This window comes from Lonchura striata, chromosome 22 (assembly GCF_046129695.1).
Source record: "Lonchura striata isolate bLonStr1 chromosome 22, bLonStr1.mat, whole genome shotgun sequence".
NCBI classification, from domain to species: Eukaryota; Metazoa; Chordata; class Aves; order Passeriformes; family Estrildidae; genus Lonchura; species Lonchura striata.
Genome location: NC_134624.1, coordinates 124,325 through 151,830, shown reverse-complemented (window position 1 = coordinate 151,830; position 27,506 = coordinate 124,325). Strand labels below are relative to the sequence as shown.

The 27,506-nt window shown below is 51.3% G+C and overlaps 1 protein-coding gene across 1 annotated transcript; it reads left to right on the top strand.

The window, feature by feature from the left end:
• Positions 1-248: 248 nt before the first annotated feature.
• Positions 249-26,937, top strand: PTPA (protein phosphatase 2 phosphatase activator). The gene is made up of 10 exons (XM_021551351.2): positions 249-373; positions 2,395-2,495; positions 3,654-3,740; positions 8,631-8,756; positions 9,500-9,617; positions 11,059-11,158; positions 12,025-12,149; positions 12,635-12,735; positions 17,242-17,349; positions 22,330-26,937. The coding sequence occupies exons 1-10, from the start codon at positions 349-351 to the stop codon at positions 22,402-22,404; spliced, it is 966 nt and encodes a 321-aa protein (XP_021407026.1). The 5' UTR covers positions 249-348; the 3' UTR covers positions 22,405-26,937.
• The last annotated feature ends 569 nt before the right edge of the window (positions 26,938-27,506 follow it).

Sequence of the window (27,506 nt, the reverse complement as noted above, 5' to 3'; positions counted from 1 at the left end):
AAGGCAGAGTGATGCTTTGAGCGGAAGGAGCGCCGCGGCCGGCGGCGGAGCCGTGCCGCGCCCCCTTTCTCCGCTGCCTTCTCCCAGAGATGGTGAGGGCGGTCCTGTCTCTCTCCCCTCCGCTGCCCTCCGCGCACACCGGTCCCTCTCCGGTGTGGGCAGGGAGGGACGCGCCCTACACAAACATGGCGGCGTGAGCACGACGGTGGCCGGCAGGGGCCGCTCAGCCGTGAGACGGCCCCAGGAACGACAGGGCCGGGCGGCGTGCCCTGCTCAAAGATGGCCGCCGGCGGCTTCGGCGTGCGCGGAGGTGGGAGGTGAGGGGCGGCCGGGCCGGGCTGCGGGAAGATGGCAGAGAGCGAGCGGCGGACAGGTGAGGGGCGGCCAGGGGGGCTCTGGGAACCCTCAGGGCCTCTCAGGGGCGTGCTCGGGGCCGGGGAGCGCGGTACAGGGCCCCACGCTCCGGGGGTGCTGGGCCGAGGGCGCCGGGCCCGCGTTGCGGGGGGCGGTGGCAGCAGCGCCCGGCCCAGGGAGGGGAGGGAGGGGGATTTGCTGAGGGTGTGAAGGACCTGCGGCCTCCGAGTCTTGGCACCACCCCGGGGCGAGGTTGGTGGTCGGGGCTGAGCCTCTGGATCGGGGATCCCTGTGCCCCCAGCCCGGTTTTGTGACTGGTTCTCGTGCAAAGCCTTTGACTCCCCCTCCTCACACCGTGACACGAGCCTGATAGTGCCCCCTCAGTCCAAAGTGCTTCTTGTCGTAAAGCTGACCCGCCAGGCTCCCGTCTCCATCACACTAACAGGCTTGGACTCTGTGTATTCATCCCAGAATGCTGTAACCCCTGCAGCCCTCACTGTTTCCTTCCCGGAGTATTCCTGGTCTCCTCACCAAGAGGAATTGCACAAAGTTTGGGTCAGAAGCAGTGATGGCTGAGAAACAAAGAGAGGAAAGCAGTTCTGTTAATGGCAAACACCCACATCAGGACACTGCCCTGGGATTTATGTGTCACCTGTACTGATGAACACATCAGGGGTTTGCCTTTTCACTTCATTGCTTGGGAGGTTTTCATTGTTTTCATGTTATAAACTCTTAAGAGCAGAGCTCCATTGGTGTGGTGCCAGTTGCTGTGAGTTGTGTGCTGAAAAGAAGAGATACACACGTCTTTAATTTAAATTCATCACACGTTGTTCCTCTCATCCTCCTACCTGGAAGTTTTGCTGTAAGTTCTGCAGCAATGAACTGAGCATTGCAATATTCAGGGCAGGAGATGAGGCTGAATTTGTTCATGGCATGGGGAATGTGAAAGGCAGAGTCAAATGACTGTCAAAGGTTGTATGACAAATCTACAGCGGACTCTGTGTTGTTCCTGGGACTTTGGTTTCCTTTTAATCTGATCTGCCTGCTAGAGAGCATTGTGGAAAAGGCTGCCACTGCTTCTGGGTGGTGTTTTCTATGTAAATGCAGCTGATGATATTTTAAGGAGTTGGTGTTTGGTGGTGTTTGTTAGGGAGACAGTGCCTGTACTGGCTGGGCTGTGGACAGCAGTTGCTGGAGTGTTTCAGGGCAGCTGGTGCTGCATAAGTGTCTCCAGATTTTCTGAGTTGAAAAAGGTGAACTGAGTGACTCTGACAGAATTAATAAATTGACATTAGTGCCCAGGTTCCTTGACAGTGCCCTCTGCATTTCCTCTTCCTATTAAAAGTTGCACTTTCAGGAGCATAATACAAATTACTTTAAATCTCCTGGAACTTTTCTGGTTCTGCAGGTTGGGCCCTGGGTTTGGATGCTGCAGAAAAGAGCCCCTCTAATTCATTAGCAACTCACATTTACATTAAATATTGCATCTTAGGCTCTGAAAGGGCTTTGAAATTAAATGATCTTCACAGCTTTCACCTGGAAGAGGCTGTGTCCCACCATCCCCCAAGTCCAGGTGCTACATGGACCAGAGCTGTGGTTCTGGGCTGCATTTATTGCACTGCTCCAGCTTGTCCATGCAGGAATTATCCTTTCTAGAGGAATGAAGGTCAGGCTTAACACTTAAAAACAAGGCAGGGTTAGTTTGAAGGAGAGTTCAGTGTTTCGGCGTGACCTGAGGCTTGCACTAGACAGAAATAATTAAACTGGCTAGATGTTGCTTTTGTTATCTCCTGCACTATTCTCTGTCTGAATAGAAAATGCATCTTTAACAATAAAAACAGACATAATGCTTCTGTCTGAAGGCTTGCAGAGTCCTTAGGAGGATATTGGTGAGGAGGACTTGGTGAGATTACAGCCCAGCTGGGATGGATTTGTGTGCTTTGTATCTCCTGTGAAATAAAGCTCATTACTAAGAAAGAAAAATAGAGGACTTCTCCTTCCCCAGTGCTGCTGTTTTACCTCTTTTTTTGCATCTCCCAGGCGCCTCTGAGGAGGTGCCTCCTCCTGTCCAGCAATGCTTCATGGTCCCCAAGAAGGAGATAAATGTGGTTTCTGACATGGCCAAGTGGAAGCGATCTCAGGTAAGACTCTGGGGACAGGAAATGCTGGGAAATGCTGCTGATCTTTTGGTGGCAGCCAGGTCTGGTCTGGGAACAGCCAGGGAGTAAAGGAGGCTTGGGCAGAGAATGGGAAATAATTGAAATTTGTGTTTTCAAGAAGAGTTGGTGCTGGTTTGCAGGAAAATTACTTGGCAGTAATGATTACTGCTCCCTCCCAACGAGCTGGATGAGAAGCTGGTGACTGTTTCATCCTGCCTGGCCTGTACTTTATAACCAAACTGGATTTACCCAGGCCTGTCTGAGCTCACCTTAAACATGGTTCTGCTGCCTGGCCCTGGTAGCACCAGCCTGGGTTGGTTCCTTCCCACTGTGCTGTTCTGGAAAGGACTCTAGAGCTGAGCCCTTCAATTTCCTGGATAATTTTTGTTTACAGCCTGTGTGGAGCTGGTGGAACAAGCAGGTTCTCCCCTCTCTGCCTTTGAGGGATTGGGGTGTTGGCCCAGACTTGTCCCTCCTCTTAGGAGCAAATTCTTGCTTGATGACTGATGTGATCTGTCTTGAGAGAAACTGAGGTTATAGCCAGGTGTCAAGCAAACCTCTGGGTGCAGCTTCCAATTTAAGTCTCCTGGGTTTAGGGACTTGATTTTGAGGCAGAGAGGGAGAAGTGGCAGTGTGCTGCTGTGGAGCTGCACTGGAGATGATGCTTCCAAAGCAGCAAATCTAAAGAGAGGAGGAGTGAGGAGCTTGGGCTGTCTCCCTCTTCCCTTGCATGAGCATGGGGGGGATAGTCCAAAGGGGAAAGGAAAGGTGACAGCACAGGTCTGGGAGGAGCAGTGCAGAGCACAATGCTGGGCACAGCTGAGACTTTGCAGAACTGAGGAGTTTGAATTTGACCTGATGGGAGCTGAGGGAATGATTTTGGGGTCAGTGTGAGCATTTTTAGGATTCTCCTTTCTGTAATTTTCACAGCAATGCAGTCACCACCTGCCTTCTGCTTCTGGGGCTGCCAAAAAGAGCAGTAATTTTACAGCAAGCCCTGCACGCCCTGGTGTCTCCAAGGAAGCAGTGTTGTGTGTTAGGAAAGATTCCCTTGGGGTGCAGGATGCTCCTGTGCTGTGTTTTGTGCTCTGACAGACCCTGGGCTCTCCCTAAAACTCTGCCCTCTTGGTGTTTTCACAGGCATATGCAGACTACATGGGCTTCATCCTCACTCTGAATGAAGGCGTCAGGGGGAAGAAGCTGACCTGTGAATACAAAGTTTCAGAGGTAGGAAAAGAATTTGGATCCCCTTGTTACTTCTTTCCTGCTTTTTTTACCTTTTTTTTTTTTTATTTATTTTTTTTTTTTGCTCTACAGTGAGTTATTTCCTGTGTGAGGAATGAATTAGTAGCTTATCTGGGAGCCAAGGGAGATTGAATGTGGTTGGGGATGCAAATGTCAGGGTGTCATCCTCCCCTCAGGATGCAGAGAGCCTGGATGTGCTTGGTGGATGGGAAATTGAGCAAGTGGGCAGAAGCTGGTGGGGAATCAGTGATGCTTTTAAGCCATAATATTCCCTCCTGCTTGCAGGCAAAAGGCTGGGATGTCTGTACCATTTCTGTCCCCCAAGTGGTTTTTCTCTAGGATAATCTGTGGGCAAACCACTTCTCTCCCTGTCCCTTGTCTTTGCTCAGATTGTGTTAATTGCTCCAATCTCCTCAGCCCAGGCTGTAGCTAAGTTGTGCAAGCTCTGTTGGACAGTTGTGACCTCAAGGTGTGTCACCAGCTGCACCTGCTTTGCCCAGGGTCGTGCTGAAAGTCCTGGGGCCTGCAGAGCTCACGGGGATGCTGGGTTGGGCTGGGAGATTTCAGCTGGGCTGGGAGGTTTAACCTGTGGGGCAGATTCTCCCCTTCCAAGGTGTTAAGCAGAAAGCACCTGGTTTTCCCCTTGCATGAAAGTGGCTGTCACTTGTCCCTGCCTGTTGTCATAGTCAATTTTAATGGCTGTTCACCTTCTCAGGAGCCAGAGAGAAAAGGCAGGCATCCACAGTGGTGTCACTGCTGCCCTGAGGGCTCTTTGGGTGCCAGTCCACAGAGCACACATTGGCCACCAGCTTTGCTTCCTTGTTGCACAGTGAATCCCCCTCCTTTGGTCTGTGCTGCACTGAGGAGATTCTTGGATACAGTTTTACTGATCACAGCTGTGCTGGAGAGCTGAGTGATATATAAAGATCTAGGCAAAATAAGCAGCAGACTGGGCCTTGTGTTTATAGTTGTTCATTCTGGTGGGGAAGGCAGCTGATGACAGTGTTTAATCCAGTCTTCATGTTTGAAGTACTGTGTTGAGTCCAGCCTTCCCTTCTAGGAGCCAGTGTATGAATGAGAAACTCCCCTGTAGTTCATGGAGGGGATCAGGGATAATGAGTCTCTCCCTAACAGTCTTTGTGCCCCTCTTTTGTTCCTTCAATTAAGTAGAAACTGCTGTCAAATGCTGCTCTTGCTTTCTGCTGTTTGCATTTCACCTTTGAGTTTTGCCTTTGTCATGATCTCACTCGTTCCCAACCATTCACAGAGCACTTCTAGGGAAACAAAGCATTAAAAATGAACAAAACAAAAAGGGGCAAAAAACCCAACCTTCTCCAACAAGCCCTTTGAGCTGTCAGGAAAAGCTGTACCAGGGCTGTGTCTGCAGAAGAGCCCTCTTGGAGTGAATGTTTTCCATCCGTGGTCCCAGTCCAAGTAACAAACAAGAGACACGATCCCAGCTGCTTGGGAAGTGGCAGGGAGCAAATCTCATTCCTTGCACACTGAAGAGAGCAGAAGCTTGTAACTTGAGGCACAGGTGGAGCATCCCCAGGGTTGTCTTGTTGATGAGGCTGCTTGTTCACACAGGCTCCTTTGTAGATCAAACTGCTTATCTGTGCTGTTAAAGGCTCAGCCCCTCGTGGCCTCTTCTTGCATCTCTGCTCAGCTTTCTTCTCTTTTGCTGTACCTGCTACCAATGTGCTTTTGTGCCATCCCATCTTCCTTCCTGATCAAATGCCAGGGACACCTTCCCTTGGCAAATGACCTCCTGAAATCCTTTCTGCTGAATGCTCATCCACTCTGTGACTTACTGGTATTGCTTTGCCATGGAATCAAAAATGGAAGTATGGTCTGCTCTGCTTTGAAAGAGGCAGCTTAGTGGTTTCCAGAGAGTGTGTGTCGATACCAACCTTTCTGCTGGATCCTGCTGGGGCTGAGCGCCCTTGGAGACCTGCTGAGCTTGCTCTGCTCCTACTGACACATTGTGTGGAGCTGTCCAGGGTTTGCTGCAGGCATCTGACAGGCACTGATAGCAGACTCTGGCACAGACACCGTGTCTGGCACAAGGGTGTGTGAGTGATAGGCTGTGACCTGCCTTCGCCTCCTGGAGGGAGCGTTTTCCACATGGGGATCCATCAGCAGCTTGCTGGGGCTGCAGCCTGGAGCAGTGACATGGATCAGAGGTGGAGTGCAGTGAGGAGGACGAGGTTAATTTTTGCCATGCAAGGAACAGACCTTCCTGTCAAACAGCCCAATGTACTGGGGGAAACTGGTCGGTCTTGTGGCTTGCTCTGCTTCCAGGAAGGAAGTGGGGGAAGCAGCAAATGCTCTGATTTTAGCAGCTCCCCATTGTGACAGGGCCTGAGGAGCCCACAGGGGGAGAGTTGGTCACTGTGGGCAGCTTTGGCTGCCGTGATGCCTCCTCAGCACCTCTGTCTGCCTGGCCCCTGCTCTTGAGAGCTGCTGACAGGTCTGTGCTCCATAGGCAGCCCTGTGGTTTGCCTTTGGGACCGGTGGCAGACTCAGGGTCAAGGAGATGCAAAATCAGCACAACGAGGAGAGCAGGGGAGAGGCTGCCCTTGCTTTGATCACTGGAAAGGTAAAGCAAAAATAGAGCTTAAAAACCCAACCAGGCAAAACAGGCTGCAGTGGTGCTGATGGCTGTGTTCCCATAAGCTCCTTTCTCCCGCACAGGGGTCAGCCCTGGATGTACAGGCTTCCTCTGCTGGACAATGGGAAGCTGCTTCTTTTAGTTACCCCCTTTTCAAAGGGCCTTGAGCCCAAAATGAGACACAGCTCTTTAATTATTTATTGATGTGGCTGAGCCAGCAGCTGGGTCCTTCTCTCCCGTGTTCAGTGGGGCTGGGCTTTTAATCCCTTTAAAGCCAGCGAGTGGGGAAGGGGAGGTTGGAGACTCTGCTCCCCAGGGAAGGAGCTGGTCCATGCCAGCCATTTATCCAGGCAGCACCGAGTGCTCGTGGAGAGGGTTTGAAATACGGTGGCTGCTCATAATGAGCTGCTGGTGCCGACGGATAAATCACCAGCACCATTTAATTATTTAATGCAGCCCAGTGCTGGGGATGCTGTTGCTTAATTGGAGGGGAATGCAATAGCCAGGAAGGAGTAGGGCTGAGTCCAAATGTGGCCCAGTGCAATGGGAATGTGTTTGATTCCTACAGTGTTTTGGGAGCAGGGAGCTGAAACAGAGGGGCCTTCGGTCCACATGTATCTGGGGCACAGGTCTGTTAGTGCCTCCAGGGTCACCCAGAGCTTTAGGCTGTCTTGTCCCTTTTTTTGTGTTCAAGGTGTGCTCAGGTCTTGTCCCAGTCTCTGGTCTGGCTCAGTGGCTAAATGTTGAGGTCCTGGGGTGGGAGAATCCCTCTTCTGCTTGTTCCCACTGGCTGATCCCTCCATGTCTTTGGGGTGGCACCTCAGGAGTCACTGTCTGTGGGAGACTGTGTCTGCCATGAGACCCTTTCCCCCAGGAGTGACCTGCAGCTGGTTCAGTGGCAGCACAGCTCTGCCATGCCTGGCTCTGCCCACCCCCTCCCAGTGGCACTTCAAGGGCTGGAAACTTGCTGGGCTCTGCTGTTTCCTTGTCCTCCCGACAGCAGCGTGAAGAATTGAACCACAACCCAGGAGACCAGCCAGCTTCACACGGTCGATGCCTCCAGCAAAGTCAAACCAGCCGCCGCTTCTGCTGTCCTCTTTGTCCCCTTGAAGGAGGAATCCCCTCTCGAGACAGAGGAGCCTACATTGCCCGGGGCCTGGCCAGCTGCTGTGGCGGCTGATGGCTCTCCAGCTGCTTGGAATCAGGCAGGGAGAATCCCAGAGCCTCTGGCAGGCTTGACCAGTTGTCAGCAGAGCCTCCTGAAACCGTCTGGAGCTGCTAAAAGTGCCGCCTGTGGTGTTGCCTCTTGTTATGGGGTGTGTAGCTGTTCTCCAGCCATTTGGGCCAGGCGGGGAGATGGTGTGCATTGGCCAGCCCTGGTCTGACAGCACAGCTGGAGATGTTGTGCTGTGTCAACTGCTGCACCTCTTTTCCTTTCACATGGGTCCCTCACTTCCAGCACTGGGTGTGAGAAACATGGCTGTGGTCTTGTTGTTGCTGGCTTCCCATCAGCTTGGGATTGAGACATTTCTCTGAGAGCTGAGATTTTCTCATTCCTGCTCTGATGAGAGCACTGGTGGACTAACCAGGCTGCCTCTTCCCCTGGGTAGGTTGTATTTTGCCACATGCAGTGGGTGTCCCTGGGCTGGAGCTGCCTGGTGGTGTGGCTGGTAGGAATTTGAAGCAACAGGAATCATGCTGAGAAGGTTGACTTACTGTACAAATGTGTCGTGGTTTAACAGCATCAACTGCTAATCCTGGCTCCTAAGAGACACTTCATGACAATTATTAGAGCCTTGAGAAGGGCCTTTAGATCACATCATCAGCCAATGGTGAGGATGCATAGCACTGTATATGTGCTGTTCTTTATCCTATGGGGAATGCAGGACCCTTAAAAAGCTGAGCCTGAGTTATTGTGTTGAAGGTCCCTTCCCTGCCTCTCAGTCCTGTGAGGACTGTTCTGCAGCTCTTCTCCAAGAGATTTTGCAGCATGGTGCTGTTACAGCTCATGGAAGATTGTGTGGGTGACTGAGGAGCCAGCCTCAGGCTGGGCTTTGTACTGGACTGCTCTTCTGCAGGGAAAAATGGTTTTTCTGTCCCCTCTGCATTTTGAGGAGGATTGGCACAGCCCATTTCCACATGCCTCTCTTGGGAAGCATGGTGTGGGCTGTAATGACTCTCATTGAGGGGAGAGATGTCAGAGACTGAGGGACTGCTCTGTTTTATGTCCCTGTGACCCCTCACCCTCTTGCTCTCTGTAGCCCATTGAAAAGCTGGTGGCTCTGCTGAACACCCTCGACAGATGGATCGATGAAACCCCGCCAGTGGATCAACCTTCTCGCTTTGGAAACAAAGCCTTCAGGACCTGGTACGCCAAACTAGACCAGGTGAGCTTGTCTGTGCTGTGCAGTGTTACCTGCAGCTCCCACAGAAGGACAGTGTGCCCAGCAGGGGTGGGGAATGGCTCTGTCACCGTGTGGCAGCCCAGCAGCTCACAGAGGAATTGCTCAGATAAGCCTTGAAGGATCCACCCCTTGGTACGCATCACTTACCACAGACTTGGTGTTATCTTTTCCTCTTGTGAGAGCATATGGGCAATGTAAATACTCTTGGCTGAGTATCCAGGTTCTGGGTGAGTCACAAGGGCTGTCCAAGCCCAAGGAATTCCTTTGCTTTGTAACTGCCCACTGTGTCACAAAATGAGAGAAAGATCAGGGAAAACTGCTTGAATTCCTTCAACTCAGAACACTTGCTCTGCACCAGGCTCTGGAGGTGGTACAGCCCCAGTCCCAGCAGCAGTGACCTTGCAGCTGTTCTGCTGCTCTAGTGATGCTTTTGTCCTGGAGATGGCTCAGTGGGTAACTGGTTCAATGTACTTGGGTGATGAGGCTTTTCTCTTCCACAGGATGTGTATGGCATGAATAGGTCTCAGGACAAGCTCTCCCTGATTTGTTCCATCTCTGGAGATGACTTCTCCAACAGGAGAATTTGCTCCTCTTTCTTGCTGCCTCCAGGCATTGCAGAGCACGGTTGCAGCCCTCACACTGTGACATCATCTGAGTGCAGGGTGCCTTGTCCCTGGGGACTCTGTCAGATCTGTGCTCACCCAGGGGAGTCTTGTGTCTTTCAGGAGGCAGAAAAGTTGGTGTCAGCAGTGATTCCCAAGCATTTGGCTGATGCTGCCCCAGAAGTGGCTGTGTACCTGAAGGAATCTGTGGGGAACTCCACCCGAATTGACTATGGCACAGGTACCTGGGCTTGCACACTGGCCAAGGCTGGGTTTGTCAGGAAGGGACCTTTGGAGTTGGGTGCTGTATTTATTTAAATATATCATTGCCACTATTTTTAAGGCCAGCTTGTAATGAATACCTTCTTTTTAGGGCCCCCTCACCCCTCTGCCCTGTGTGGGCTATGACTGAGAGCTGGGGCTAGAGCTCTGACACCCTTTTACATCTCATCCAAGGAGATGGGAACCAAGTTGTTCTGGGATGAGCTGTAGGACATGCTTCACTGCATGCAGCAGTCCTGCAGCAGGCAGTTTAAAGGATAAATATGCTGGCTTGAATTGGAACTACAGTGAGAGCCATGTTCAGTGGGAGGTATCCCTAGAGGGACATCAAAATGGTCTGGTGGTCCCTAGAAGGGGATCACTGCTTACAGAAGGACTTTGAAATCTGAAGTTAGAAGCACCTGAGGAGATACTGAATTGCTGGTGAAATAACTACACAGGCTTCAGTGAAAACTAAGTACAGAATTGTCTGCATGCTGTGGTCCTCTCTGGAGGATATCCTCACCAAAAGGCAGGAGAGCAGGATGCTGTGAGAGCAAGGAAACATGACTTTGAGCTTGGGCAGGGAGAGGAAGAGGAAGCCATGGGTAAAAGCTGTGAAGTGCTGGCTGCGGCTCACTGGCACCAGGGGGAGATGTTGTCCTTGGAAAGGCTGGATGGGGTCTGGTCAGCTCAGAGAAGGAAATTCAACCTCTCCTCTCATCCAGTGTGTTCCAAGCCAGGGGTCCATGTCCCAGCTCACAGTGTCCAGACCATGGGTGCATTTTGTTCCCACACTGGGAGCTGCCATCCACACCTGTCCATAGTGTGGAGCTGCTGTTTTTGTACTTTCAATTCTTCCGTGGTCCTTCCCACTGAAAGACATTTCTGGGTTTGATGGTTGTTTCTTTTCCTTGCTGTTAGCTGGAGGGGCAGGCTGCAGAGGCTTAGCCTGAGATCTCAGTACCTTCTGGGACAGACTGTTCCTGGCAGTGTTGTGGGATCTGCATCCTTCCAACACAGAGATATTTTTGTAGCAGGAGGAAATCTGTTTGCTTGCAGATGTGAGGTTCCCTTGCATCCCCCAAGCAGATGACTCTGCAGTGCTCCACTTCCCTTGCTGTGCCAAGCTCCTGGGAAAGTCCCTGCCTTGCTCCCGGCATGCCCAGTTGGAGCTGTTTTCCCTTAAGAATTTATTTTCTCTAAGTTAATGATTACCTTCTGAATGTCTAGAAGGTATAATTTGGGTGGGTGCTGCAGGGGGATGAAATATTGTCAACTCATGGCATTAACAGTGACAGCAGGGTTGAAGTGGGACTGTGACTGCTGTGGTTGTTGAAGAGCTGTTGTGGTGCCCACAGAAAGGTTGTCCTGGGGGCAGAGACACCTGTGTCATGTCTCTTCATGTCTTTTTACTCCAGGGCACGAAGCTGCATTTGCAGCCTTTCTCTGCTGCCTCTGCAAAATCGGTGTGCTCAGAGTGGATGACCAGATGGCCATTGTCTTCAAAGTGTTTAACAGGTGAGGTAATGGGAGGAGAAGGGCTGGAAGTATTGGGTTGTTTGGGGGGAAGGGTAGAATGGGAAAGCTGAAGACAATTTTAGACATAATTAGGCGCAGATGTACATTTTAATGGACTGTATGCTGACCCAGTAGAACTATCTCAAAAAGAGGAGATGGCCCCTTGTCTTCAGAGGCAGTGTCCTCCTGCAAAGTTACTTTAGTAGAGCACAAGTTACTGAACTCTGTGGGTGAAGCTCTGTGCTTTGTGATAGACAGGAGTATCTGATCAGAGGGTCTAACATCTCTTCAGGCATCAAGAATAAAAAAATCTATGCAACTGGCAGGCCTCCACTACTTCTCTAGATGTATTTCCAGCTCAGGAGGTAGAGTTGATAGTGATGAAACTGGTGGAATGGGTGTTTGGAGTCCAGAGATCTAATCCCAGCTGTATCACTGTTTGGTGGCATGGAAACAATTTCCTTCAATAGTACTTCCAGCTTTAATTTTCCACCTGAAAAGTGGAAGTAGTGATTACTGTAAGGTAGAAAACTGTGTGCTCTTTTGGAAGTTGGTGAAGGGATGTGAAGTGTCAATGTTTACAAATAGCAGTGGGTATGAGGAAGGATCTGCACTATCATAAAACTTCGCAGATAAAACAAACCCCTGCCACTGGGTTTCTCTGTGCATTTGGTGTTAGGTACCATTCAGGCTGCTTTCTATAGCAAAAGAGCTGAATATATATTCAGTGAACTGTGCTGTATGTGGGGGTCCTGCTTACAAGTGATAAATTGTGTCCTTTCCCCAACTGGTTTTTCTTGTCCTCACAAAAATCAAAAAACAGGAGAAGGCCTTGCCTTAACCCTTCCTGTTCTCTTTGGTTCCAGGTACCTGGAAGTGATGCGAAAACTGCAGAAAACCTACAGGATGGAACCTGCTGGCAGCCAGGGTGTGTGGGGCTTGGATGACTTCCAGTTCCTGCCTTTCATATGGGGCAGTTCCCAGCTGATAGGTACTAATAAAAATCTTATTGTGTCCCGAGTTACCCTCTGCCCCATTTGTGTAGGATGTAAAGATGGTGGGACTTGGGGCTGACTTTTAAATTCAAATATGTCAGATTTGTGTATAATACAGCAGGAGAGTTTGGGGGTTGGATTTTTTGTTTTACCTCAGCTTTCCAAATAAAGCTGGCTGGGACTTGGAAAGCTTCTTTGTGTAGTACTTCAGTCTTTATTGCAATGACTGCAATTACGCTTTTTAAAAGGAGAGTGTTGGTTTTGGTGCAAAAAATTCAATTTCTGCTCTGTGGAGTTTTGTTCCTGCAGAGGCACTGGAGTGGGAGATGAGATAGAAGGGAAAAACTCTGTGTTGCCTTTTAAAGAGCTCTCATGGGAGGGTTGTGCTTCTGGGTGAGGGGCAGCACACCACCTGGTTGAGCTTGGTCTCAGGAGGGGATTGCCATACAGGTTACTTCCTGTTGTCTCTTACTCTTTTTAGACCATCCAAGTCTGGAGCCTCGGCACTTTGTTGATGAGAAGGTGGTAAATGAAAACCATAAGGACTTCATGTTCCTGGAGTGCATCCTCTTCATTACAGAGGTGAGGAATGGAAGGCTTGTCCCACAGGGATGTTCTCTTGACATTAGATACTTGGCTCTGGCAGTGGTTTTCTCTTCCTCCTTTGCCTGTTTGTTTGCTCTCATGGAACTGTGCAGATGAACCATTGTTGCATGGCAGAGGTGTTCTCCTTGAATGAGCTGAGACAGGGATGTTGAGAAGAAAGTGTAATTAAACTGGATGGGCTGTGGATTGTAGTTGAAGGGAGCTGTAACAAGTGCAAACAAATAACTTTGGATCATCACTTGGATCAGTCAGTGGAGCTTTGTATCTACAGTCTATCCTGTAGATACACTAGGAAGATGAAGTAGGAGCTGCAAAATGACTCGGCTTGCCAAGACAACCTCCCTTCCCTGCAGCCCTTGGGTGCTGCCTGGCAGCCCTGGGCCTTCCCTTGCTTAGGGCAGGCTCCCAAACCTCTGTGCTGCTCTGTCTCCTCCGGATTCTACCAAAAGAGCTGCCCATTAAATGCACCTGATTTGCAGCTGACCTAGAGCAGAGGTGGTGCTGAGATTCCCCCAGCTGGCAGTGCTCTCAGGACTGTTTCTGCTCAGGCACTGCAGGGCCCTTTGGAGAGGGGTGGGTGATCCTCATCTTGCTGGCAGCCCTGGGCTGTTTCTCAATGAGGGAGCTCATGGCTTGCTGCCTGCAGCATCAGTGGAGGATTTGGCCGTGTTTCTCCCAGTTCCCTCACTGCACAGTCTGGACAGGGAGAGCAAGAACTACCCGCTCTGTTGTGGTGAGGGATTTCTTGTCTCTGGCAAGGGGAAGTTGATGGGATTAATTTTGAAGGACAGAGTGCAGTTCTTCCCTTTTGTTCTGTTCACTTTCCCCCTTCCTCGCCTCTCTAATTTAGTGATTAGATGGGAAGGGAGGTTACAGATTGTGAACTTAGCCTTTCATGTAGGAAATCTTTATAGGAGCCTTTGGCCCAAACCCCAGGAGGTGCTGTGTCAAGTCCTGCTAAATCTGGTAGGGTTTGTTGGTACTCAGCACCTCACAGGGTTTAACCCTTAATGCCAAGATAAATCATACCATGGATAATAAAGAGGTGCTGGTGGAAGAGATCAAGATGAGGACAGGAAATCAGGAGCCAAGATGGTCAAAGATTTATTTTAGTTTGGGCCTCTGTGGTATCCAGACAGTGCACTGACCTCTTAAAAAACATACATCTCTTGAAACGTGTGTAGAAGATTCTGCAGCGCCCAGCTGACAGGTGATGTTTAAAATACCCAGCACAATCCTGCTGCTTCAGGTCACTCTGCTTCTGCCTGCAGAAAGTCAGCTTTTTAGTAGGCTTTTCAAATAAGTGATTTGAGTTCCTTTTCCACACATTTGTTGTGAATCATGGAATTCAGTGTTCCTTCAGCGATCCTCAGTGCCACCTGGTGGCAAGGAACCCTCTTGGCTCTCCTGCCGTGAGCTGAAAGGGACGGCAGCAACCTGCATTACCAAAGCCATGGTAGATTCAGTGCATCTCCGTGCGGGTTGCTGCTTCATTTTTATGAAGGTTTTCCTTTTAAATCTTGAGTTTTTTCCCTCCCAAGCACCCGGGAAGGCCGTGACTGCCACTAGGTGGGGCGAGGCAGCCTCAGTGCCCTCCAAAATCAACAACAAAACAAAATAGCAGGGAAAAAAGATAGAAGGGATTAAAGACTTCAATAAATGAACAATATTATTTTCTTTTGAGCTTGTCATCTGGAAACAGCTATCCTTTAAGGGTGTTAAACATGTAACAAACACCACAGCAGTTCCCATAGTGGATCTGGTACATCTTGCCAACATGAGAGCAGGTTTTGTTTCAGACTACAACTGAGGAAGGTTGTTTTCTGTCAACTGAGAGAATATTCTCTTGAGCAGATACTGTTCTCAGCCCCCAGGTGATGTTTCAGGAATATGAATATAAGCTGTTGTGGTGTTTGCCAGGCATGTATTTAAACCTCAGGCTTTTAAAGCAGCAGCAAGATGATGTCCAGGCTGAACCCACCATGGCATCCTCCTTAGAGGAGTGTCCAAGCACAGCACTGAATCTTGCATGAGCTGACCTGATGTTGGGAGTTCTTCAGGGTGGGTTTGGACCCAAACACATGGTTCTGGAGCAGGGTGAGGTCTCTAGAGCTGGCTGGAACTCGAGCTGTTCCCTTGCTGCTGCCTTTGCCTTGACAAAGGGGTGTGTGTGGTACCTGAAGGTGTGAGGATGAGGAAGGTTTGGGAGCATCCCTGTGGTGCCTGCCACACAGGGGCTGTAGAGGACAGTGATGCAGGGCTGCCTGTGTGTGTGCAGAGGAGGGGAGCTGGGTACACCCAGCTGTTGTGGGAGATCAGTGCACTTGCCCAGATGCTCCTCTGAGAGCTCAGGGCAAGCAGCAGGAATTTCAGCTTCAATCTGGCTTCTAAATTTGGGAAGGGAGGGCTCGGGTTTCTGCTGGAAGGGAAGGAGCTGACAGGAAAGCACGGCCTCAGCCGTCCCCCTCCCCCCTGCACTGACAGAGGAACCATTTACAAAAGGCCGATTCTCTTGGGAACCCAGAGGCAGGAACGCCACGTCTGTGAGTAATTTCCTGCTCAATATGGCTGCTCTGACTCACTCCATTCCCCTGGGGTCACTGCGGGACTGCAGCGCTCGCCTCCTCGCTCTCCCCTCGCTCTCCCCCACAGCTCTCCCTCTTCGCCCTTTGTGGCTGGAAGGAGATGATTTTTTTTTGTTTTTTGTTCCCTTTCTCATCCCTCTTATTTTTCCTGCCCCAGCTTGAAACCATAGCCAAGCCATCCCTTGCTGGGTGTCTGGGTGAGGAGGGCCCCAGTGGCGGCTGTGCCAGGCATGAGCGTGGGACTGGCCAGCTGCGCCTGCCTCCTGCATGCTCTCTGGCTTGGGAAGGGGACAAGAGCATGGTGGTGGTGGCTGATAGCAGCTGTGCCCCTCTGAAAGGTGGTGACACCAGGGGAAGGAAGGTTTGGCCTCAAAAGTCAGGCAGCCAAACCTCCTGTGTGGGGAGGGGAGGCTCTGATGGAGCCGCCTGGCGCAGAGCTCCCTGGCAGACGCTGCTTTGGGTGCCCGCTGGTGCCAAATCCTGGCGCTGGGTACCGCGCCGGCGCTGCCAGGGAGCGCCGTGCTTTGTGTGTGTGCACGTTTCATCTCATACCCACCAGGGAAGCGTGTGGCAGAGGGGACAGGGAGCGGCTCATCTGTCATCCCCCAGCTCACAGGAACCTCCAAGGGGAAGTGGAGATGCACTCGCGCTCTCCCGGCACCAAGCAGAGCTGCAGACTCGCTTCCCCTGCTGCTCCAGCCCCAAAGCCAGTGGGTTTGAAGCACATCACCCTCCAAACAGTGAGGTTTTTGGGTCCTCCCACCCTCTCCCTCTCTTTCTTTCCTTCTCTGCTGCAGGCTGGTGTCACATAGGCATTGCAGAAAGGCAGCAGCGTTTTTCCAAAGCACATTGATTGGCCCTGCTTGCTTTTTTAGTGAGCAGAGAGGTTGTTTTTGAGGCTCTTTTCCCACCCTCTCTCCAGGCCTGTGTGTGCACCGAGGGAAGGGGTTAGTTGTTGGAGCCCCAGGTCGGGAATGAGAGTCCAAGAGATTCTTCTCTCCCCACGCTCCTCTTTAGCGTGAGCTTCGGCCTTGTGGTTTCTGATGTCATGGGAACTTCGCTCAGTCAGAGTGGCTGTGTTGTATTTCTTTTTCTCCCTGAGGGTCTGTTTTTGTTCATGGAGGAGAAGGAGAGACAACCACCCAGGGAATCTACATGCAACTGCCCCTGATTGCAGTTTCCCTCCTGCCCTCCCTCCTCCAAACCCCTTGCCCTGGGAGGAGAAACAGTGGAGTATAAAAAAAAAAAAAAAAAAAGAAAAAAATGTAAAGCATCTGCTGCAAGCCAGCAGCTCACAGCTCTGCAGCTAGTTTGGAGAGCGTGTTCCCTCTTCTCCTGCTTCCCCTAGAGCCCTCCTCGGCTAGAGGCAGGTGTGGAGTGGGCTGTGGACACGGAGCTGCTGCCAGCCTGCACTGCCCTCTGTATTCAGGGAAGGCAGCGATGGCTGTCGCTGCTGCTTGTTGTTGATCTGAATGGGGAATGAGTCATTTTCTTGGAAGGCCCAGCAGTGCTGCACTGGGAGGTTTCTGGGTAGAATAGGAACAGCATTGAGCTAAGCTCTACTGGGGGGAAAAACAGAACTTATGTGGGTTTTTTTTAAATACAGTCACTAAAAGGGAGGTGTGCAGAAGGAGGTCTGATTAGGACAGCATGGCAAGAAAAGGCTTAATTTTATCAGGGAAGGAGGGGAGCTGGATTGCCACGGCTTCATGTGATGTGGCCACAGCGGGAGGGAGCACGGAGGGAGGGAGGGAAGACGCAGTGAGGTGGCTGGTGCGTGGGTCACTGGGCTTGGTGGGAATGTTTGCTTGGAGAGAGTGTGAGCATGAGTCACTGCTGGTGCACGAGCTTCCTGGCTGGCCCGGCTCCCTCAGCCCTGTGCTCGGGTCTCTTTCAGATGAAGACAGGCCCCTTTGCTGAGCACTCCAACCAGCTCTGGAACATCAGCGCCGTGCCCTCCTGGTCCAAGGTCAACCAGGGCCTCATCCGCATGTACAAGGCAGAGGTGAGTGCTGTGGGCAGGGGGAGGCTGCTCGGCCACGCACCTGCTCTCCCACAGCACCATGGGTCAGCTCTTGTGCTGCTCCAGGTGTGGGGACCCCATCACAGCCATTTGTTACTCCTTGCTGACTGTGGCTTGGGAGCCCTTGGCCGTTGAGGTGCTGCTGGCTTAAAGGAAGCTCCTGCCTCGTGTTTGCCCCAAAATGAATCCCAAAGTGGCCATTCCTTGCAAACATGACTTTTGCCATGTCTTGTCTTATCATAGTGCAAGTGCAGATCTCCAAATTAGGGCCAATTAGAACCTGCTTGTTCTTCTGGTACACCATTTTACCAGCTAGAGGAGACTTATTTTAAATTACCATCCCATGTTTCAAGAGCCCTAGAGCAGGCTGAATACTTTCTACTGATTTACCCTTTCTACAAGCCCCATCCATGCCATGTCCCAGCCCAGTGAGACCACAGCCACCTCTCTGGTTTGGCCATCCTCCGCCCACCAGCTCTGCTGGCATTGCCCCAGGCTTTCCTGGTGAACTCTGACCTGGAGAGCAGGGCAGTTTTGGCTCTCCCTTATCTTCCTTCCTGCTCAAGCTAACCCTGGGCTTGAGGAAGCAGGACAGGAACCTCCAGAGGGAACAGTGTTGGCTCTGCAGGACGCACTGGCTGCACTAAAGCGCCGGAGGAGCAGGGATGGTGCAACTCCTTGCTGGCACTGGGGGGCGGGGACTGAAAGAATGAATCCCACACCCTGCAGTGCTGCTGGTGTAGCCATGCTCCTGTTGGGAGCTGGGACAAGCTGCTGTTGCTGGGACACACAGCTCTGCGGGCAGCTCTCTCAGGCCCAGCGCACAAGGGGGTTAACTGTGCCGAACGGCCGCTCCCTCCCCCAGCCCTTCCTCTGCTCTGCACATCCTGTGTTTAGGTTCCAGGCCACATACCTCTCTAATCTGTGAGGTGTCACTCCCAGGCCCTGGCTCCTTCCGCCCCCAGCTCAGTTTTCCTCCCAGCCTCCAAAGAGGAGAAGTGGGGCTGGGGGCCGACCCCCTCGCCTGGCTGCTCCTGGGAGGGGTGCCCCGGGCTGCTCCTTGGAGAGGGGACTGTCCCTGGGCTGCAGCTCTGTCACAGGAGCTGGAGACACTGCCTGCTGGAAAACCCTGAGCTGGAGGCTAAGCTGTGAGAGCTGAGGGGTCTGAAGGGGAGACCACAGCACTGTGAGTGCCTTTAAAGTGAAACATGAGTGTCCTAAAACCTAGAGCTTCAGTGTGGTCTGCTGCTGCCTCAACAGCCTTGCTGTGGTCCTTCCTTTCCTTTGGATCAGTTCTTCACAAGCTGGGTGCTCCCCTGACATCCCACATTCCCTGGGATGTTGATGTGCTCCTGCCTGATTCCCCACATGCCCTGTGCCGTGGTTGCTCCCTCCTGTACGTGGCTGGAGGAGCTTGGCAGTGACGAGCCCACAGTGCAGTGCACACATTCACTGAGGTCTTGGGGCCACCATGTGCTGGCAGATCTACCTGTGCCCTGCCTGGAGAGAGCACAGCTCGGGGATTCTCTAGAGACTGGGGGATTCTTTGGCTCTTCTATGTGCACCCAAGACATGGTCTTTTCTAAAGGCCTTAGTGTGTTTTGAGTAGCAGGTGACTTTCTGTGTAAAGATGCTTAATCCAGTACGGGTAGGTTTCTAGAAATATCTGAGATGTAGCTGTGTCAAGGGGAGAATGCAAAAACTGCTACAAAGGGTAATGGTACTAATTTAGGCTAAAGCATAAAAAACACTGAGTCAACCAAAGAGCTTTAAATTTAGTTTTTTTCCTCAGATAATGTTTGTAGATCTTAAAGGACTAATCCAAAAAGCATGATTCTTGTGCAATGTTGTCCTCTCTTGCCATAGCATGGAAGTTGTATTCACCTGGATAGGCAGAGGAGAGGGGGCACTCCAGCTCAGGGGTCCTCAGGGTTCTTTACAATAGAGATATCTTTAGATATAATCTGTTCTGAGGAGTTATCTATCCTGATGCTGGCTCAGCCAGTTCCTGTCTGGCTTGGGAGATGACAGGGGTGTGGATGTGGACATAGTAGCATCGCTGGGCAGAGCTTTCAGTTATGGTGTGCCTGGCCCTGCAGGTTGCACCAACATTTGCAACTGGAGGGTCTCTTAGACTGTTTTTCTGGGAATGACACAAGGTTAGGAGTCACTTAACCTTCATCCTTGCAAACTGAATCCATCTGGGTGTCTCAGGCCAGGCACAAAGTCAGTGCTGGAGACCTTGTCTCTTTTCTGCTGGCTCCCAGTGTATTTCTGCTCTCTGTAGCCTTCACCAGTGCAGTCTTTCTGCAATTGGCTACTGCTGGTGTTAGCAGAGGAGAAGTCAGCAACATCCCTCAAGTACTGACATGGATCTTTTTCCAGCTCAAGGTAGGCAGCTTCTGTGGCAGAGCCTGAGGCGTGTGATGGCAAAGTGAGGGAAGGTTTGGGGTTGTGGTGTTGCTTTGTCTAACTGGCAAAGTGAAAGCAAAATTTCAGGTTTTGTTTTCCCCTCCCTTCTCCCTGCCCCTCTGATCACCCATTGCAATTAGATCAGGTGAAATGAGACACTCAGCTGGAGGCTCCTGCTCTGTAACGCTCCTGGGGTGGCTGAGGAGCACTTGGGTGTCTGTCGGACCAGGACCGGGACTGAGTGGAGGCAGCAGCAGAGGATGAGGTCACTTGCTGGAAACAGACCAGGAGAAATCCCACTTGGTGGGAGTGGGGCAGCCCCCAGACCTAGTTCATCTAAAAAGCACTTCAAAGGATTTATCTTTTCTCTGTCTCCTCTATGGGATGGCTTTAAACAGGCAACAGAAAGATCAGGTGTGCCTGTGTGTCCAGGAGCTGTGGTCTGGATCCAGGCACCCCAGGGCAGATGAGCAGTAGAGTGAGGACAGTGTGTCTTCAACTCTGTGTGTTTATGAAATCCCAAATGTGTCTATTTATAATATAATGGGTGAAGATGTGTTTGCTTGAAAGTCCACAGGCTTTTCTTATTCTCTCCATCAAAGTCAAGGGAAGAAGTTGACAGAACAGAGTGTGGTTAAAGCAGCAGCCTTGATATTTTTCCCCTGAGCCTGCTTTTGAGTCTCCTGACCTTTCCTTCTCTGCAGTCAGTCAGGAAATACTTCCCATCGTAACTAATCTAGTCCCAGTTCCATCTTTAAAGGTTGGACTTGGTGCATGAATCTACTCCCCAGTTGAGTCCCAAGCAGACCTTCAGTGCGATCAAGATGGTGGCAAGAAGAAATAAGCCTGAGATTGAGCTAGTCTTGGGTACAGTTTCATCCACAGCTGATGCAAGGAAGGCCCTGTTGCTCACAGCTGATAATTCAGTAAACTTGTGCTAGTCCTTCTGAATACAGGAGGAGAAATTTCTCTGCTTGTCTCCTCTTGAGCTGATGATGTGTTACATGGAATGGATACCCCTTCTTCCCACTGGTGGTAAAGTTTCTTAATCTGGAGCCCAAACCAGTCTGGTCTTCCATGGGACTCCTTGGAGCTAATTGGGCTGACATTTCAAGCTGTCATCATCTCCAATGTTCATTTCGCTCTGCTCTCCCCTCATGCCCATGTTACCCAGCCTTGCTTCCTCTGAGAGTTTGTCTAAGTGGCTGTGTGGAGAGACAGCAGCAGCTCTAAGCATTAGGGAGCTTTGAAGGTGACGTGCCCTGATGCTCGCAGGACTTACTTCTCCTTGGTGCCTTGCCACAGAGATTTGTGGTTTTCTGCCTGGCTCTTATTCCCCAGGAGTGGATACAGCCATGCTGTACTTCCACCACCTCCAAACTTGTTTGGCTCCAGTGTGCTGGTGTTTGAAACCAGTTGCCTGACCTCTGGCTCCAAAGGGATTACTGTAGGCCTGGGCTCCTGAGCACTGATCTTCCTGCTTGCCCATGATGACAGCATGAGGGCAGGGTGCCTGTGCTCAACTCCTGCTTTGGGGTGAGAGCTGTCTGCAGTACACAGCTTTCTCCCCAGCCCCAGAGTCTCCCCTGCTTCAGTAAGTTCAGTTTGGCCCCATGGAGAGCACAAGACTCCTTCCCATGGAGAGTTGTAACCACGTCATGGCTGGTGAACACGCACTGCTGAGCTCTGTGTGATGGAGTGGAGCCTGCTCAGTGCCCTCCATGAGGTTTGGGCAGTCTGAGTCTGCTGTGACTCAAAAACCAGAGCTCTGAGTGGCTCTGCCAGGCAAGTGCTGGCAAACTGACGTTATTGAGCACAGTCCATGGCCTTCCTGCTGTTGGCTGGTGAGTGGAAGGGGCTGTGCCCTTGTAGCCCCGCTCACCCGATGCAGAGCCTGGGTGTAGCTGCAGGAAGCAGCTCTGAGCTAATCTGCTTTGTAGTGGATCTGTGTGACTGACCTGTGATCCATTACTCTTCAATGGGAGGTGGGAATTTCAGGGGTGAGGGGTTGTTAGAAATAGGATCATATTTTAAACTATGGCTGCAAAATCACTGGTGCTTGTCCATCAAAGACTTGAGAGTCTGGAATGCAGTTTGGGCAGTGCCTTGCAGCTGCAGAACGGTGCCTCAAACCCAGAGTGTGGGCACTGGCCTGGGGGGGGAGAGTCTCTCTTTGCTATGTTGTCCTCTGCAGGGGGGATTCTGCAGTTCTGTGTTTGTGGGGTAAACCCTTCAAAGACATCAGCTTGAGCAAGGAGAGTGGTGAGGGAGAAAGCTGCTGACAGACATGATGCTTCTGCTCATGCTCCAGGCCTCCCCATACTGAGTTCAGTAAGAAAAAGAGTGGCTGAAGGGAAGGGGTTGGGGTTATGAAGTGCTACTGGCCTGAGAAGCCTGATTGGAATGCTGGGGGGCAGACATGGGGCTGATCCTCTGCCTTTGAGCTGAGTGGTCCCAAACCCTGTCCCTGCGGGCAGGATGTGGCTCAGGCTGTGTGTGTAAGGTGGAAATGTCTCCTGAATTCACCTCTCTTTATCTCCCCTCCTGCAGTGCCTGGAGAAGTTTCCTGTGATCCAGCACTTTAAGTTTGGCAGCCTGCTCCCCATCCAGCCTGTGACATCTTAAGGAGCCCTCAGGAGGAGCCGAGGCAGCGGAGGCACAGCACGGCGCTCTTCCTCCTCCCCTCACCCCTCCTCACCACCCAGCCCATCCTTTCCTGCACATCCTCATCAGCAACCACAGATCCAAAGCACTCGCCGGCCTGGCACGGGAGATGGGACCTGGAGCAGCTCCTCCTGCACGTCCCCCTCACCCTGGGGACGTCTCGCCAGCGGCCGAGCCGGGGCCGTGCTGCTCCGCTGGGCCGGGAATGGGGACGGGTTTGAGCAGGGGCTGCCCTGCAGAAAAGGCCCTCTGCTTTGCTTCCCAAGAGAAAGGGGTGTGGAGGGGAGGAAGGCACGTGTGTATGTGTTGGGTGGTGGTAACTGCAATTTCCCTTTTGAATTTCATTGGAGTTTCCTGTTGCTGTTTGCTTTGGGAAACGACTGAGACTGCGCGGGGCGAGATGTGAGCCTGTGTGTGTCTGTATCGGCCAGCTCTGCCTGCACTGGATCTGAACTGGGAAAAGGGAGTTCTAGGGAGTGTCTGTGGGTTGTGGAAGCCCAGGGTACTGTCTCTCCCTTTTTCTGGGTAAGGGAAGCATCCTCTCTCCACCTCTTCTGCAAGGTTTCCTGGGTCTTCCTTTCCCACTAGCACCTCTTCTCTTGGGTGAATCTGGGAACCTTCTGGGCTGTGGGTGTCTGAGCTGGCTCTGGAGCTGGAGACAGGGTCTGAGGAGGCACCCAGCTCTGTAGGAACAGCTATGCAAAGACACTGCTCAGGCCCCCTCTTAACTGGCACAAGCCCTGACACATTCACACACATCCATAACTGGGTCCAACCTGCCCTCTGCAATCCCCGTGCTTTGCTGCTCTGGGCCTGGGCTGGCTTCAGGGGCACAAGGTGACCGTGGTTGCTCCTGCTTGGTCATAAATTGTAGTGACACCCCCATACAGAGGGATTTCCCCACGAAGCAGCACAATCCCCAGCTCTTCGAGGGGGCCATCCCTGGAGCACAGGCAGCATGAGGGGGCAGCATGTGGCTTCTCATTAATTTATATACTCGCACTGGAAACAAAAAGCATAAGTAGCCCAGGAGAGCAGGTTATACCTGGAGAAAGCTCTTTTCCTTTGTCCTTCCCTGCTGGTGTTGCTGTGCTGGACCTCAGGCAGGGGAACCGCACTTGGAGTGCCACCAGCAGCACTTGTTGAAGACAGGTGGTCTGGATCACACCAGCAGCTTCACTGGAGGACAGAAAGGGCTGGTGCTGTTTTTGAGATGAGCTGTCTGTCCACAGGTCATTACAAAGCTGGTGCACAGCTTTGCTGCTGCATTGGGGATGTTTCTTCTTGAGGTTCTAGGCTGGGTGTGGCAGGGACAGAGTGGACTGGTGTTTGCTGGGGATCAGGAGCAGCAGGACTCCTTCCTCTTGGCATTCCTGCAGACCATGAAGGGGCTGCCCCCAGCCAGGCTGCTCAGCTTTTGCTGCTGCACTGCTTTACTGCTGGGGTGGGAGGAGGAAACATGGTTGTGATTTTTTTTCTTTTTTCTTTTTTTTTTTAATTATTTTTTCATTATTTTTAACAGACCTACTCATTCCCTCTTGTAAAGGTTCTTGCAGACACTCAGGGGAAGGAGAGTAAGAAAAGAGTCTAAGTTACGAGGTGGTGAAATGTCCACAGAGCAGAAGCAGAGCTTTCTGGCACTGTTGCTGTCCTGTCTGCTCCTGGCTTGGCCCTGGGCAGGGGGTGGGGGACAAGGAGCTTTTGACCAACCTGAAACAACTCTATAAACTTGTATTTTAAATGAAAATGCAAGACTGGGGTTAAGTCTTGTTTTACTCCTAAATGGGATGTGTTTTGTCTTTGCTTCCCAAATGGATCCACTCCTGGAATGTTGCTGGAGATCTGTGTGCTTGCTGGGACTTATGAGTCCATCTTCAGTGGAGCAGCCTGTGCCTGGAGCAGAGACTCACATTGTCTCCACCTATGTCCCCTCACGTTGCTGTGTCTTTGGCAGGTGTCCCCATACTTCAAATGACTGTGCAGCATCTGGGCAGCAATGGCTGAGCAAAAGCCCCTGGTTTTCTTTATCTGCCTGAGAGTCGGGAAAACATCCCTCCAGGTTGTCTCGTGGAAATGAGGCTTCCATGCAAAAGGATGGGTGGAAATTATGACATTGATACATGGGAGGGACTCCAGGAAAGTGGAATACAGCACCAAAAAAGGGTGGAGAGGTGCTTCCTTCCCCTGCAGCTGCAGCATTGCTCCCTGGGACAGTGTCCCTGGGCTTGGGACCTGCGGAGGCGGTGGGAGGAGGCTCATGCACAGCTTTGTGTTTGTTGTTTGCCAGAGTGCACATCTGTCCTGCTGGGGATTTTGGGATGTCAAGCAGCTAATTCTCATTTGAGTCTTATCAGCCCGCTTGGGACGTGCCCCTGTCATGTGGCAGCCACTTGCTTTGCCTCCCTCCTGCTCCCAGCAACGTTCCCCGGGGCTCAGCTCCTCTGCCCACGCACGTGGCAGCACCCAGGGCTGCTCTGTGCCCGAAGCAGCACTTCCCACCTCCCCCTGTGTTGTAGGTTTAATTAAAGTTTCTGTGTTTTGCACTGGTGACTGTGTTGGTCTCTCACACTGGGTTTGCTCCTGCTTTGGGAGCAGAGCCAGCAAAGGCAATGGCCGGAGCCTTTGGCACAGGGAAGAGGCCTTGTGGACGCACTTGCCGTGTCGGTGGTCGACCTCGTGCTTGCACTAAAATTGATTCTTTATTTAACTGCATGATCAAGTACATCTGGTCTGTCTTTGTGTCCTTCCAAGGTGTCTTTCTGTTGTATTATGTGGTTTATTTATTAACTTTTTTGCTGTGTCCGCCACCCAAGACGTTTGGCAGGTAGGTGATGTGCAAAGCCTGATCCCAGGCCAGCAAACCTCTTGAAGATCAGAGACTCTTAAAACCAAAGGATGTTTGAGCCTTGTTTCTAAGGCACGGCGAGAACTGGAACCTTTTCCTTCAGATGTTTTTCCTGTCCTGCTGTAGGAGCTGACTCAGGACTTCCTGCATCAGTGTAGTTCAGCAGCTTTGTTGGACTTATAATAGACCTGGATTAAATTAAACCTAGACCTTCTCACAAATGGTTGGAGGTAGTGTAGCTGTGCTTAGCAAATGCTCCTTTTCTTGTCTCTGGGTTACATCTTCTCCATCAACAGAGGCCAACTGTGTGAGCACGTGTTGCTAAAAGCAGCAGCAGTGTGGAGGGGTGGATGGTGAGCAGAAATGTCATCTTGGATCACAAATGTTTTCTTTGAAGGCACTTGAATTTGTCTTGAGCCTGTCCCTTGGTGAACATGATGTGCAATGAAGGGGAAGCAGACGTAGCTTGGGTTTTTAGCCATCTTCCCCTCAGCCCATTGACCAAGCCATTTTTTCTTAAATTTAGTTTTCAGAGCTGTATCTTTGGGGTTGCCATATGTAGGCCAGTTCGTGTTGCTATTTAACAGCTGTTGCCTTTGCATGGGGTGCGTTTTGTGAGTCGCCGTCAGCCTTGCCCTGTCTCTTCCTTCACAGCCCTCCTTTATAAATGATGGCTTATGGCAGCCAGTGATGAAGGAAGAGTTGAGAGAAGCAGCCTCGTGGAGATAGAAGTAACAGAATAAAAAATAGAAGTACCTCATGTCATTGTTGCTGTATTAACTTGTCCCTGGTGTGTGGCTCAGTTCCGCTGTGCAGTGCTGGGATTCTGTGAGTGGATAAACAAAGCAGCCCCACAGCAGGACCTGCAAAATCTGAGCAGGCACTTGCCAAGATGAAGGTGCACTTTGTGCCCCAAGGACCTGGTGTGAACCACACAAGAGCCCTGGACTCTGCACTGTGTCCCTGCAGCTGCACTGGCTTCCTAAGAGAGGGAAGGAGGCAGAAATGGGTTGGAGGAGGTGAAACTGGTTGTTAATGATAACTGCTAAAGTAACCTGGACTCTCCCGCTGCCAGCGTGCTGGTGGAAACCTTGTACAGTCGAGAAGCTCACAAGAATCTTCTTGCTACTTCAACAAGGACTCCCCTGGCTCAGAGGTAGAATTTAACAGGGCTTTTGGAGGTCATTTCATGCTCTAATATCCAAGAGGAGATACCTTCATCGTTTAACTTTGCTTCCCCTTCAGTGGATGAGCACTCTTGCCATTGACGTTGGAGAAAACTCCTTGAACATCCTGGGGGCACACAGGATCTTGTAAAATTGTGCCAAACTTCAAACTAGGACGAGCCAAATTGAAAAAGGGCTGTCTCCACATCAGGTGAGGGCTGAACCGTGACGGGCATCGTCAGCTTGGAGATAGGCTTGTTCTGAGGAGCACAGGGCTGTAAGCAGGTTTTGGAGGTTAGAAAAGGCCTTTCAGGGGGTGGAGTGGTTGCTTCTGCTTGCTATAAAAAGCCTGGGCTTGGGAATGTCGACATGGGCCAGCTCTATGCAGGGCATTAATGCAGTTGTCGCTAAAATTGGAACGAGTCCCTCCCCATGTTCCCAGTTGCAACTGTAACACGGATAATAAATAACATCAAAATCCTGCATTAGAATTTGGGCTCCTTAATGCTGGGTACAGTCACACCCATGGAAACAAAAAAATCCTCAGGAGGAGGGTCCTGTAGGAGTGGTGCTGCGGGGCCCTGACCCAACGGGCACCAAGGTGTGGGGTTAAGTCCTCCTGAGCACATTTCCCTTCCTTTTAGAAAGTAGATTAAGGTTTTCCTGACCCTATAAATGGAGGAAGGAGAGCAGGCAGAGGATCAGTTCTTTATTGCTTCTCCTGTGTTTTAAGGCACCTGGGAGAGATAAACCCAAGCAGACTGCACTGCACAAGTCAACCACCCAGATTTTCCATTTTAATTCCTCCCAGGTTTATGTGTGAAAAGTTGGGTTTTCTTTGGGATGGTGAAGTATGTGGTGCTGTACACCAGCACCATGCTCCAGCAGCTCTTGGGTAGACACAGCACTTCAGGCTTCAAGTGCTGATGCTGCTAAAGGATCTCTGTATTGTCCTATGGGAAAAAAAGAGCAAAACATGACAATATTCCTGAGAGTTTATGTGTCCTATGATGATACAAACTATAGAGAAATGACTGGTGTGGTTAGAAATT